The sequence below is a fragment of the Mytilus trossulus genome, chromosome 14 (assembly GCF_036588685.1).
Source record: "Mytilus trossulus isolate FHL-02 chromosome 14, PNRI_Mtr1.1.1.hap1, whole genome shotgun sequence".
Lineage (NCBI taxonomy): Eukaryota > Metazoa > Mollusca > Bivalvia > Mytilida > Mytilidae > Mytilus > Mytilus trossulus.
In genome coordinates, this window is record NC_086386.1 from 62,670,254 (window position 1) to 62,683,580 (window position 13,327).

A 13,327-nucleotide genomic window follows, 5' to 3' on the forward strand; every position below is an offset into this window, starting at 1 on the left:
GTGCGGTCGTGGCCAAATCGGGTCATAGTAGAAGCGTAGTGATAGCGCACTAAGATCGTAGTAAGATCGCAAAGGGCACTGTATCATCGTAGCGAGAGCGTAGCGAAAGCGTGATTATTTTCGTTGAGACTATGCTATGTTTTCACTGCGACCCGACTACGCTTCCACTACGACTATACCACGTTGTTCACCACCATAGTACGATTCTAGCACGCCCTTGCCGTCCTCATCACGCTCTTCTTACGACCTGACTACGCTCATACTACGACCATCATTCTCATTGTCATTTTCACATATAGAATATATAAGAAAGCTCCCTAGATTTTCTTTGTCTGTATGTAATTATCCCTTTGCTCTAACGGCATTAGATTAAACCGTTGGTTTTCCCTTTCAAATGGTTTTACACTGGTATTTTTTTTGTGTCTTTTATATCTTGCTGTTCGATGTGGGCAAGGCTCCGTGTTGAAGGCCGTACCTTGGCCTATAATGATTTACTTTTATAAGTTATTACTTGGATGGAGAGTTGTCTCATTGGCACTCATATCACATCTTCTTATATATAATGACACACGTCATATCTCCTATCGGTCACAAAAATATCGTCATTTGAGCTATATGGACCAATTGTAATTTAGGTTGGATTGGTCAGTCCGACATCTCTATTTGATCAGGATTCGCTACTTTGCTCCCTCTGCCTTAACATCAACCCCCACCACAACGACATGCTCTAGTAGATCTTGGTGACATGACTGTATTATTTCCGAGAAATCTACGTATTAATAAGAAATGGAATGAATGGAACTGTATTGATATGGAACACGATGTAGACATATTTACTGAGAACGAAGTAAGGGATGACATCAAAAGTTCAATGAGGGATAACAAAAACTAAACTTACTTAGTTTTTTCACTGAATCTTTCTTAACTTAATTTGTAAAAAATGATTGATCAGTATAGATATATGTAGAAATCAATGTCGAATAACCAAAACTTACAGTAGTTTAACCCCACAACCCCAAACTATTTGATTTAAGTTTTTTGTTATCCTATATTGATCTTTTGATGTCGAGATCTGAACGTAGTAAAATCGTGGTAAGAACGTGCTATAATTGCAGTAGAAGCATGGTAAGATCGTGTTGCAATCGGATAACACGTGGTATGGTCGTAGTGAGAACGTGAATAGCGTAGAAAGATCTTGATAAGCGTAGTGAGGTCGCAGACTAAGCCCGGTGAGAACGTGGTATAATCGTAGCAGGAAGTTGAAGAAGCATAGTGAGGACATAGTAGCATCGTGAAAGCAACGAACATTTACATGTTCATGCCGCTCATATCGCGACCTCACCACGATCTGAATTTATTTTAAATCGGGGTGAGTGTGTTGCGATCGTGGTCTAGTTGGACTGGGGCTTAACAAGGTACTAATCTTTATTTTTTGTTCACCACAGACAGAAACATACACGATCCTTTCTACTTTTTTTTATGACATTTGTACATGCCCATACTCCATCATGACCGTGCATTTCTTGATTTGGCGTTAATTAGTTATGTCACCCGTGTGCATTTTATACATTACAAAATCGCTAATGTTTTGTCTTTTTGTTGAAAAGCGTGTCAAAGTAATATCTGTACTCATAAGTGATATTTTTATTTGATGCGGAAACACATTAATAATTAAAGAAAATTTGCAGGAATAAAACTCAATAAATACATGAAATAAAGAATCACTTTGGTGGTTGACCTTGTGGCATTAAAATATCGATTCAGCACTTAATTAACAACTTGAATGAACACTTCAATGTTAATTTCATAACCTTTGATCATGTTTCTTATCGTCCTCACTTACTGATATGATCACATATAATATGTGTTTCGAGCCAACTGATCAATAACCGGGCTTGTAATATAGTGCATTATTTTACCTCATACTCATCATTGTTTTAAATGACATCTAAAACTGTCAAAAAAAAAAAGCCTCCGAAAAAGGCAGTACATAAAAAAAACTTGGATAGTTGGTTTTCTTATGATTAAAAACAATCACACACGTTCTAATGAAACAAAACTGTGACGATAAAATCTACCAGTAACTGAAATCAAAAGTGTGAGTACTTAGTCTTCCAATAAAATATGATAATTTTGAGATACATTAGCAGATGTCTTTCCTCATTAATCCATTAAGATTCAATCCATTGTGAAAAAAAAATATATGAAATATTTTCAAAACTTTTAAGCAAGTTTGCAATATTTAAACAATATATAGTACTTTACTAATTGATAATTACAAAAGGAGAATATTTATTTTAACACAATAGGAGGTTATATCAAATATGCACGACATTAAATATCATGTTCACATTGTTATGATAATGAACAATGGACATCAATATAGCAAAATTTTAAAATTCACTACTCACCGAAATCCTTTTGCTATAATTGTCTGGTGGTATGTTATGTGTACAGGTATTTCGAAAACTGCATTTATTTCGTACAAAGTTTCAAATACTGGTTTAATACTACAAGATTCAGTTGAATTATGCACTGTCACATTTATTAGAAACTGGATTGGAATGCTGCTTAATGCATAAAAGGATTGTTCTGAAGCAAAATCTTCAATTTGTAGCGCAACGGCGTACAGACCCGTCGTTCCAGTTGCGTTGTAAGTAAGAATACACTTTTCCTTAAAAAAAAGACAAAAAAAAATCATATTTGCTGTACAAAAAATACAACAATTCAAGATCGCGCGCCATAACATATTTTTTTGTTTATTTTTTGTATTTGATACGGGAGACACAAAGAAAATCCTTAAATACTACTTTTCATTTCCATTGTCAAACTCATTTAAGTACAAATAAAGAATTCAAAGAAGTATTTTTTTTAAAGTTAAACAAGCTCATATGTTTTATTTACGAATGATGAGTACGCCTTTATTATAAAAAATGTTGTAAAAAGAAATTCTAGAAAAAAACCCCCATCTCAAACAAGTTAAGGTGGTACCTAACACTACAGGGAGATAACTCTGTAAAATCAACTAAACGTTTTAATTACGTTGTGTTTTAAAAGGAATATTAAGCTTCCTAATGATCAAAATTGGTGTTTGTCAAACTGCTATATAACCAGTGTAATTTTTCTGACAAAACGCTTGGTTCAAAATGTTTGAAATTTTTATATTTTTGTTAAAGGGTAAAGTAAATACTTTTTCAAAATTTTATAAAAATTAAACGAGCCAAATTAATTTAAGTGGAAGTGTTGGGTACCACCTTAAAGGGAATGTTGTCCGTTCTCTTATGTATAACTTATACATCCTCGGCTTTCACATATTTGGCTTTAAACGTTCCTGATGCAGGTAAATCAAGAAAAGCGTTTCGGACGCATAAAATGGATAAACTTGTTGTTTTAATTTTTTTTAATTTTACTGGGTCGATACCTCTGCTTGTGGACTTTCAGTTCTCGAGGGTATCATTAGCTCTGAAGTCAGTATTTCGGTACTGGCATGATTTATAACAAACCTTTCTAAAAATGTCCGTTTATAAATATCGTCATTTTTAAGACACTAAGGTTTCAACTCTCTCAGGCAAAATTAACCTTAGATGGAATTGGATATTTTAAGGTATTTTTTTATCATATAGATCTTCAACTGTTTCGGTACTTGTACAGCCTCGGCTTTCAAATATTCAGCTTTGGGCGTTACTGATGCATACAATTATTAAACGTTTTGTTTACAATTTTTAACAATAAAAACGGGAGAATAACAAATACAGTAAGTTTAAACTATAATTCATTTAATCAAGTCGGCTATACATTTTGCTTAACAATTGAATAAATCACCGACTTGTACTTATTCAGATCAAAATAGTTATCAAGTAAAACAAGTACAAAGTTAGAAACTTTCTTTTACGGAATGATTTAAAAAAGTGTAAACGCTGAGTATTGATATTTTGCTTGAAGAAAGTGTTACCAAAACGCTTCCCTTATTCAATACTGAATAACTAAGCTTTTTAAATTTACCTTATTCAATACTGAATAACTGAGCTTTTTACATACGCTGTCACATTCATAATACGTGAGTGCCCATCGACATCGTATTACATCACCATCTTCGTCTTGAACTAAAACATTGATTAAATTGATATGAAATAATATCTGGTGTTTTTTCTCGCAAATTGATAGACTGATATTGTCCTAATAAATTTCAGTACATATTTTTATAACGGCAATTGGAATTATCTCCCTGATATTATTGACTTATTAAACACCGAATTAGTCATTTTCTAATCCTTATTTTTTTTTTTTTTTCACAGTTTAAGATTAAATATTTAAATACATTTGGTTGATATTGTCCTAATAATTGAATGTGAATATACTAATAATTATCCTGCAATTGGGTGTCGTATTATACAAATACAGCCCTACAGATATCGCTATGCTGTATATGTCTACTATACAGATATCACTTTAAAGCTCCACCCACTGCCGGACAACGTTTGTGTATTGCTGTTAACGAGTGTTGTATGAACCTTCGTGACCTCAGAATGTGTATTGCAGTCGCATTTTAATGACGTATTGTTTGACCTTATGCTAACTAACGATTACTTTTATACATAGTTTGTTTTTTAACATTTTGTTAAGAGCAATAAGAATCAAACCAATTTTTTAATTACAGACAAACATGGACAGCAGTATTTCCTACGACGACAATCATTCATTTATAACTTGAATGTGTACATTTTCACAAAAGCAATCATGTCGATTTCGGCATGCATGTTAAGTGAATGTCAAGTTCAATTCTAAATTCTGAAGCGTAGGATAACTCGTACACTTTTGTTTCGAATTGGAGAAGGTTGTCTTATTTGTTCAACTGTTGATATTAGTTGAAATCGATAAGTATTCACCGTAAGCGATGTATTATTATTAACCATTCGAAATTATTTCTTTGCTGCCCGTCTGAATGCGTGATTTTAATATTACTACGCGAGCCTCAAGGTATTTTGAATTGTCTTTTTCAAGCACAAACAATATACAGATTTAATTGCAGGATAAAGACAAGCACGGTTTATGTAATATTACAGAATCCGGATACATTTGATACACAGTGTGCAAATGTCCTCACCCAATATGAATTTTATTTACCCGATAAAGTCTTGTATTAAGGCAATTGCACATTGTGTATCTAATAAAGTCGTCATATCTCGTTTTTATTATGTAAGGGAGTAAATAAACATATAAATAAGAAATAACTTCAGGACCATTGTCAAAGCTTGTAAACATGCTGTCTTTTTATTTAACAATAATGTATTTGATCTTAAATGTACCAATAGTTTGAGTATAAAAGTGTGTTTCTAATCCAACCGTGCATTTGATTCAAATCAATACTTGACATTGAAAGCATAAAACCATGTTAAAAAGGTAAGAACCCGCTTATAGTAGAAATCTAGTCACTCGGGTTTTCATTTTTTTAATATTATGTTTTGAAGTCAGTTGTTTCCTTTTGTCTATTTTTGATTTCTGTTCGTCACCATTGAATAAAAATTATGCAAGATTTCCTACCAACAAAGCTGGTGTTACATGAGGAACAGGATATTCATAACTTTCGGATACAACTAATATAAATTCGTTATTTTGGTGACGTTGGTGCTGCTCAGTCCTCATGTTTCTATATGGTGTTATGCATGCAAATGTGTTTTGGTAGTCTTTTTTTTTTTACCAGAACTTTTGTCAGTAATTCATTGACTAAAACTAGTTTTAACATCGCTTTTGTATACTCAGCAAAGGTTTATATTATATAATTATGTTAATGTATTTTGTGAATGACCACATATACTTATCAATTGATTATTAGCAATAAATATCAACACGATTGATTTCTAAATTTGCAAAGCTCAATAATACCTGGAAGTGACAATGAGTAAAAACATCCATATTCTAATCGAATGACTGGTGGAATATTGATTGTTGGTGGGGAATTAACTTTGGCAATATCTTCACGTATGGTTAAATTTGCAGTCGAAAGCAAAGACCAGGCTAGCCCACCTTCTTCAAGGTCTATCCAGTTGTATCCTTCGTACCTAGTAATGTTAAGACAATATCATAATACAATTAGATTATATACAAATTGTTTAAATGATAAAAATAATATAGACGTCATCACAACCATAGTTATGTTGTCACAGATAAGCTAATCATCAGTGTTGGTGTATTCTAAAGTATTCTAAAACCACAAACAGAAATTGAGTTTATACTAGAAAACATCTCTCATAAATTTGTGAGTATTCCTTGCATTGCTGGTATCTTTTAAAACTTATTTCGCATACAATTATTATTATTTCATGCACTGTATAATACATTTTTTTATTTTTTAAAGTCATAAGAAACGAGTGACCGCTGAAAAATAATGTTCTTCCAATTCTTAAACCAATGCATACAAACATCATAAACTTAGTCTTCTGTGCTCGAATTTATCATTTTTTTCGTGTAAATTTCGTATAATCGTCAATTTTTTTTTTAAATCGGTCAGTGTTGTTGTGAAAATATGGCAGGTAATTAAAGTTCGTGTTTTGAAGCCGAAGTTTAACGATTGTCACCTGTTTGTCAACAATTGACGAAAAATAAACAAAAAAGCATGGAAGTTGAGCACGTGTTTAACATGTAAATTCAGATAATAGTTTATTTTAAGGACATCCATGCGTATTGTGATCACCGGATTTTTACGAGATGGGTCACACTGAGGTCACCTTGCATACGGAAAATATATCGGGGGAATTGCTTGCTGGAAGGAAGCAATTCAAATAAAGTAAACTTCTTCTAAATATGAATAAATTAAAGAATTTTCTTCAGAAAAAAGTATATGTACATAAGTTTTACAATGAAAACTATCCATTGAGTTATAAAAAACATATGCATTATTTTTTTTGGATTTCAGGTTTCTTATGACTTTAATTGTAAATGAGCATAGTCGTTCCGTTTTTGAAAACTGTTCTTTTCAAGATATTTCTTGTTTTTTTCTCTCGTCGTATTGTTGATTCATGAACAAATATATAGTATGGGCTCTGCTAATTGTTTATGGCCGTACGGTGACCTTATAGTTGTTAATGTATGTGTCATTCTGGTCTCTTGTGGAGAGTTGTCTCATTGGCAATCATAATACATCTTTCTTTTTTTTTACATGTATTGCAAACATAGTCATGATCAGTTGTTACTTCTACATTTTAAATGCCTTTACCAAGTCAGGAATATGACAGTTGTTGTTCTTTCGTTTGAAGTGTTTTATCATTAGATTTTGCCATTTGATAACGGACTTTCTCGTTTTGAATTTTCCTTTGATTTCAGTATTTTTGTGATTTTACCTTTTTAATTGAAATGGAAAGGCTTGCTCATTTGCGGCACGATATAATTGAATGAAATTCGTCCAACGGGAATTGATAAATACGACATTAATTTGTGTTTTTCTTTCCAAAAAATTAAACACATGGAAAGTTCTTGACTTAGTATAGGCATGTCCTTATGTTAAACCTGATTGATTTAGATTTATTTTAAAGCCAACATTTATCTTTGTATGACAGTCGCAATTAGTTCAATTATATTCACTACAATGTGTGATCAAAACGAACTGACATAAAAGGTACATTTAAGATAAAAGGTACACCAGTTACATTTTGCATTAATCTCAATCACTGTAATAACAAACAATTTTGTCAGCAAGAAAAACAAATTGACAAATGATGTGTGATTTCGTATATTTTTATTTGCATTTCTATGTAAATGTGCATATTTACAATTTGCTTACCGAAACTGGTATATGTTGTCCAATACTTTTGGGAGAGTTACATTCAATGTTCTTTGACCATATATCCACCCTTCTTCTTCACTAAATGCAGTACAATAGTGGGACATCAAGGGAACTAAAGTTAACGAACATCCTCTGTAGCAATCTAAAGTGCCTTCTCCCTCGACCAAATCCCCATTGTCATACTCATTGCAAAAAAGGTTCGATGTATCTCCACGAAAAGATAGTTTATATGTGATGTCAATTTGCTGGAATGAAAAAAAAAATATTAAAAGAATAAAAAAAAAACCAAGGAACAACTGCTAAACGTAAAATGCATTTATGACGTTTTCTTGTCTCACATTGCAGTCATAGTTCGAAAATACTTGAAGAAATCTGAATAATTTTAGACGATCCGTTTTGCCTCTTTTAACACATTTCTAGCTAGACAGAATTTGATTTACTTTCAGTAATGATGAATTGAAATTTTAAACCGAACATTTATGCTAATTTTTCTCAATTTCTCAATAATTAGACGAAAACATCACCACTGTACTTTTTCAAGATTCTTCTCATATTTTTATACCTGGTTCAAATACAACATTGCAAAGTAACTTTCAATTCTGTTTTAATACACAACCTATTGTTATTATAAACAGATATGGCGGCAAAACAACAACTTATATTAAGCATCACTTTCATTGATTACAAAACTCCCTGCATTAAAGTAAAAGAGCAGGCAAACGATCACTAAAAATAACTATAATCCATACATTTTAACCACAAAAAGTAAAAAAAAACCAACAATATTGAACAAAAAAGGTAAAGTGAAAAATAAAAGATGAAAACCAAACAGACAAAAACGAATACACTGACAGTTTTTTCAGATCAACTCGCAAAACAAACCAAAACCCATACTGTTCTTAAAGTGTCATACATCACATTCAAATGCTGTCAGACTGATATTACCATAATCAGAAATTATTGAAAAATAAACTTGCCACCCTCACCTTGCGACGTTGACCTTAAATTAAAAAAAAATCCATTTAGGTCCTTGTCAATAAATCTTTGCGTGTTAATTGTTTAAATTAATAAAGTTCTTTTCTATTATTACATGTATTAGAACTTGGTCGATACCATTGCTAGATGTTGATTGAAAATTTTCCTGCATCGTCAGGACTGGTACTTATTCACAATAAATACCATAAGAAGGTCCTGTACTTGAGTCGGGTATATATGAAGGTCAGAAAAATTGGTCTGCCACGCAAATAATGAGAAAATATTTGATAGGGACATGGCTGCGTGCTTTGTACATACCGCACAACCAAACCGTCGCCCAACTATTTCAAGGGTTCTGCTGTCGGTTGGAGGAAAACCAAAGATGAACATATTTTAAATATTTCTTTACACCTCAGTTATCTTTAAGGAAGTATGAATGAACATATATATAATAAATAGTTTAAAAATTGATTTGATTTTATTCCGGATTTTTAGTTTAACATTTGTTTTCTATCCATTTTTTTCTTCTTCAAGTTTAACCATATTTTTATTCGCATTATTAACTTGTATTGCCTATTGGATTGGTATCCATCGCCTTTTTCGTATATACTCGATCATATGGTGTGATTAAATGAAAACGATGCAATAGGGAAACCATACTTATATGAAAGAAACATATGTAAGTAAATGAACGTATATAACAGAAACAGTAAAATTTAAAACACAATTTTCAAAAGTACTACACCACGAACGAATGTGAACTGGTTTGGTATGTAAAAATTGTTTGGTGACACCTTTCATGTTGAACCTTAGAAATGGGTCAATACAATAGGGATGTTCGCCCCTCTATTCCAAAACAAACTGTTTCTAAAGCAGAACAAAATGACGTTCCTAACTTTGTTATTGAGATATAATAAATGAACAATATGACGGGACAGTTTTCAAACATCTCACAAAATAACAAGGATTTTATAGGATTTAAAACCATATGTTGTAAAATTACGAAATAAAAAGCAGCAGTGCAAGGACTTAGTATTTATTGAATCTGCAATGATAAAACTTGATTCCGAATATATGACAAAAGGTCAAATAGAAAGGAGAAGACACCTTTAAAATCGTTCATTAATATAGAAAGAAAAACCAGATGATCTATTTAGTGGCCATGACAAATGGAATGCGACACCAAAGGTCCACAATAGGTCACATCATCGCGATTTCATTCCGTAAAATTAACCAAGAGATAAAATAAACGTGTACAGTACGATAGAAATAATGTAACACGAACAATTATATAATACACATTCAAGTATTGGTCCTTGAATCTGAAGAGGCAGATTGATAACTCATTTTAATAGCCTTAAAGATTAAAGGTACAAAACATTTTCAACGATTTAACGACGAATTCTAGAAGCTTCTTTTGTAACAATTACTTCATTTATATCGATACATGTAAATAATGGCAACAGTAGTATACCTTTGTTCAAAAGTCATAATTCTACAAACAAACTATAACAAAGAAAGCACATCATCTTTGAGAGGGAATCAACAGATCACCAGACACACTTGAACTCAACAAAAGCAAACGCCAACATGCATAGAAACTGACAAAAGAAAGCTAACTATCATATTCTTGATTAGGTACTGGACATTTGTAGAAAAATAAATATAATTTTGACCGTACCTGATTATCTAAGTACCTCCATGTAATTGTACCTCCTCGAAAATGGGATCCATAAATAAACACAAGGTTAACTATAATTAACACCGTATTCACAGTGTTGACAAACATATTTGATCACAACCGAACATGCACTTAAACACTGACTTCTGAACAATTACTTTTAATTTTTTTTTAAATCTTTGTCAAATGCATTATGGGTATGACATAAATTTCTTCATATTTATCAAAGCTATTTTTCTTTGAAAAAAACAATGCCCTATATTCTAAGAAGTGGACAATACCTGATTGAAATTATGCCTTGTACTAGGTTAGCAATGAATTATATTGGTGTCGTTTAAATATTCAAAAGATATGTATCGCTTAAAAAGTCTTTAACAATGAAATTAACAATACAATCAAATACTTTTTTTAAAATTTACTGCTGACACATATATGTGTATTTTTCCTTTTGCGTTTACGTTATCCACAAACCCTTTGTATATTTCTGTCTATCAAATTAAATATCGATTAATATGTTTGATTTTTAAATGTATGATTCACTTGGTTAAACAGTTAAATTAGTAGATTTTCTTTTATTTTGTACTGTGAACGTTAGATATTTAAAATATCAAGTTAGATCTGTAGAAATGTGTCTTAAGAAGAAGTAAATGTATTTAGTAGAATGCTTTGATAATCCTCGGAGGTTCTCTTATGAGCCTTAAATCGTTGGTTCAAAATAACGGTCTTGTTAATGTGTTTTTGCCGTGTAAGTATTTCCGCCGTAATTCACCACATGCTATCAATATCTGATGTTCATGAATATTTTCTATGGCATAAAGATTCCAGATATTCATTAAACGTACTATTACCTGCCACACTGTATTTAATGTGGTTCCAGAAACAGCCGTCACATTCCAGCAACTACTTGTAGGATGTATGTGAGTATTCTTCTAGAAAATCCGTTTTGAGATTTCTGTAATGGCATCCAAAACAATGCGCTTTATTTGAAGTTGGTATCTCCACTTGTGATTGTACTTACGTTCTTGCATTTTTGAATTGTTTGAACCATTCCGAGTTACAATGTTGACTACTGTACCCCTATTTTTGACATTTGCACCTGTTGAGTCTGTTTGCGTTGTTCACGCAGCGTGGTAAATATAATGTAATTTGTCGCGACTGCCATACAAGTGAGAGGTTTAGCTATCTATAAAACCAGGTTCAATTCGTCATTTTCTACATAAGAGAATGCCTGTACCAAGTCAGGAATATAACAGTTGGTATCCATTCGTTTGATTTGTTTGATATTTTATTTTTGCCATTTGATTAGGGACTTTCTCGGAGTTCAGTGTTTTTGTTATTTTACTTTTTACATGCTATTGCCTAAGTGATATGTTATCTTTCATCTCCTAAATGTAATGTTCTTTCGAAAACGAAATTGTTGATAAAATTAAGGTTTGTATTGAATACGTTAACTTAATACATATAGTGATATTTTGCTATTATCAAATATGCATCATTTGTGCAAGAAAATGAAAAGAATTTTTATTGACACATTGGTCCATTTGATTTTTTTCGTAGAATCCTACTAGGTTAGATATTTAAAGTCAATACATTTTCGTTATATGTGATTATCTCAGTTAAAACAAAATTTAAAGGTATTGAAATACAAAGATTAGTTTAATTATCTGTGCCTGTAAATACACCAATACAATTATGTGTTTGTCATTGACACAACTAACAAAAGAGGGGAAGTGATATGGAATCAGAGAAATATCCGATTTCGTAAATAATGACATTTTCTATAACTGTCAGCAAAGTCAAGACTTAATTAACTGATATTCACCCTTCAAATGCACCCCAAATATTCGCAATTATAAAGAGATAATGTTAAGATGTCCTAAATTAAATCTTTTCAATAGAATAATTATCATTGGTTACGGATTTACATCTCTGAGGATCCAAAAATTTTCTTGAGTTATATACCTTTATGGAGTTATTTTCTTTGAAGAACAATAGGTCATTCTTTCGAAAAACAGCCCGTACGATACCATATGAATATTTTAATGAAATATGCTCTAAGGCATAATTACCTGTGAGGTCATTATTTTGCTTGATTAAAATGCAAACTATAATTAACTTCAAAATTATATTCGTCTGATAGTTTTTAGTTGCCGATTGGGGAATATATCTTTGAAAGTTAAATCTATGAAACATGAATGTGTAAAAAAAAACCACATTGCCTGCATTTTGATTTTAGAAACAAATAATGTGAAGTTTTGTTAATTTATCGCTACAATACAGAGACATAATCATATGTTTGAGATGAATTTTAATGTAAAACTTTCATTACACTTTTTTTTCTTTACTGTGAATCCAACTTAGTTGTTTGCTACATGTATATTTATAAAATTTTGGCTTTGAAATTTTGATAATAGAGCGTACATTTTCATATTTTTTTGACTTTATACCTATTATGTCTTATTGTTTTGTTCATTCATCGTTATCAATATCATGACATTTTATACCACTGTCATTCATGTGCGCAGTTAAGCTAGCTAGAAAACATGTTGAATCCACTTTTTTCTACATAAGAAATTGCCAACACAAAGTCATAAATATGTCCGTTGTTATCCATTCGCTTGCTTTGATGTGTTTGCGCTTTTGGTATTAGCATTTTCTGAGAGACTTTCCTGTTAGAATTTTCCGCAGAGTTCGGTATTTTTTCCCCATTATTTGCTTGATTCGTTTTAAAACTGAACATGTTCTCGTAAAAAGTTAGGAACAATTTTTTTAAGGATTAGAATACAGGTATTGTTTTTCATGTTAAATTTGTTTTTCACATCCAAGGAGATTTCTTCAAAAACGTATTAAGTGTATTTATTCAACTTTAAATATAACTACCTTATATATTA

The 13,327-nt window shown here is 31.6% G+C and overlaps 1 protein-coding gene across 1 annotated transcript in view; it reads right to left on the reverse strand.

Annotated features, from left to right (window-relative positions):
* Positions 1–13,327, reverse strand: part of LOC134697978 (uncharacterized) — a 42,489-nt gene that overhangs the window by 12,471 nt on the left and 16,691 nt on the right. The window contains exons 13-14 of the mRNA XM_063560263.1: positions 5,884–6,059; positions 4,003–4,103 (exon numbers count right to left, since the gene is read on the reverse strand). Of these exons, the coding sequence (XP_063416333.1) occupies positions 4,003–4,103; positions 5,884–6,059 (277 nt within the window). The remainder of the gene's footprint in view (positions 1–4,002; positions 4,104–5,883; positions 6,060–13,327) is intronic.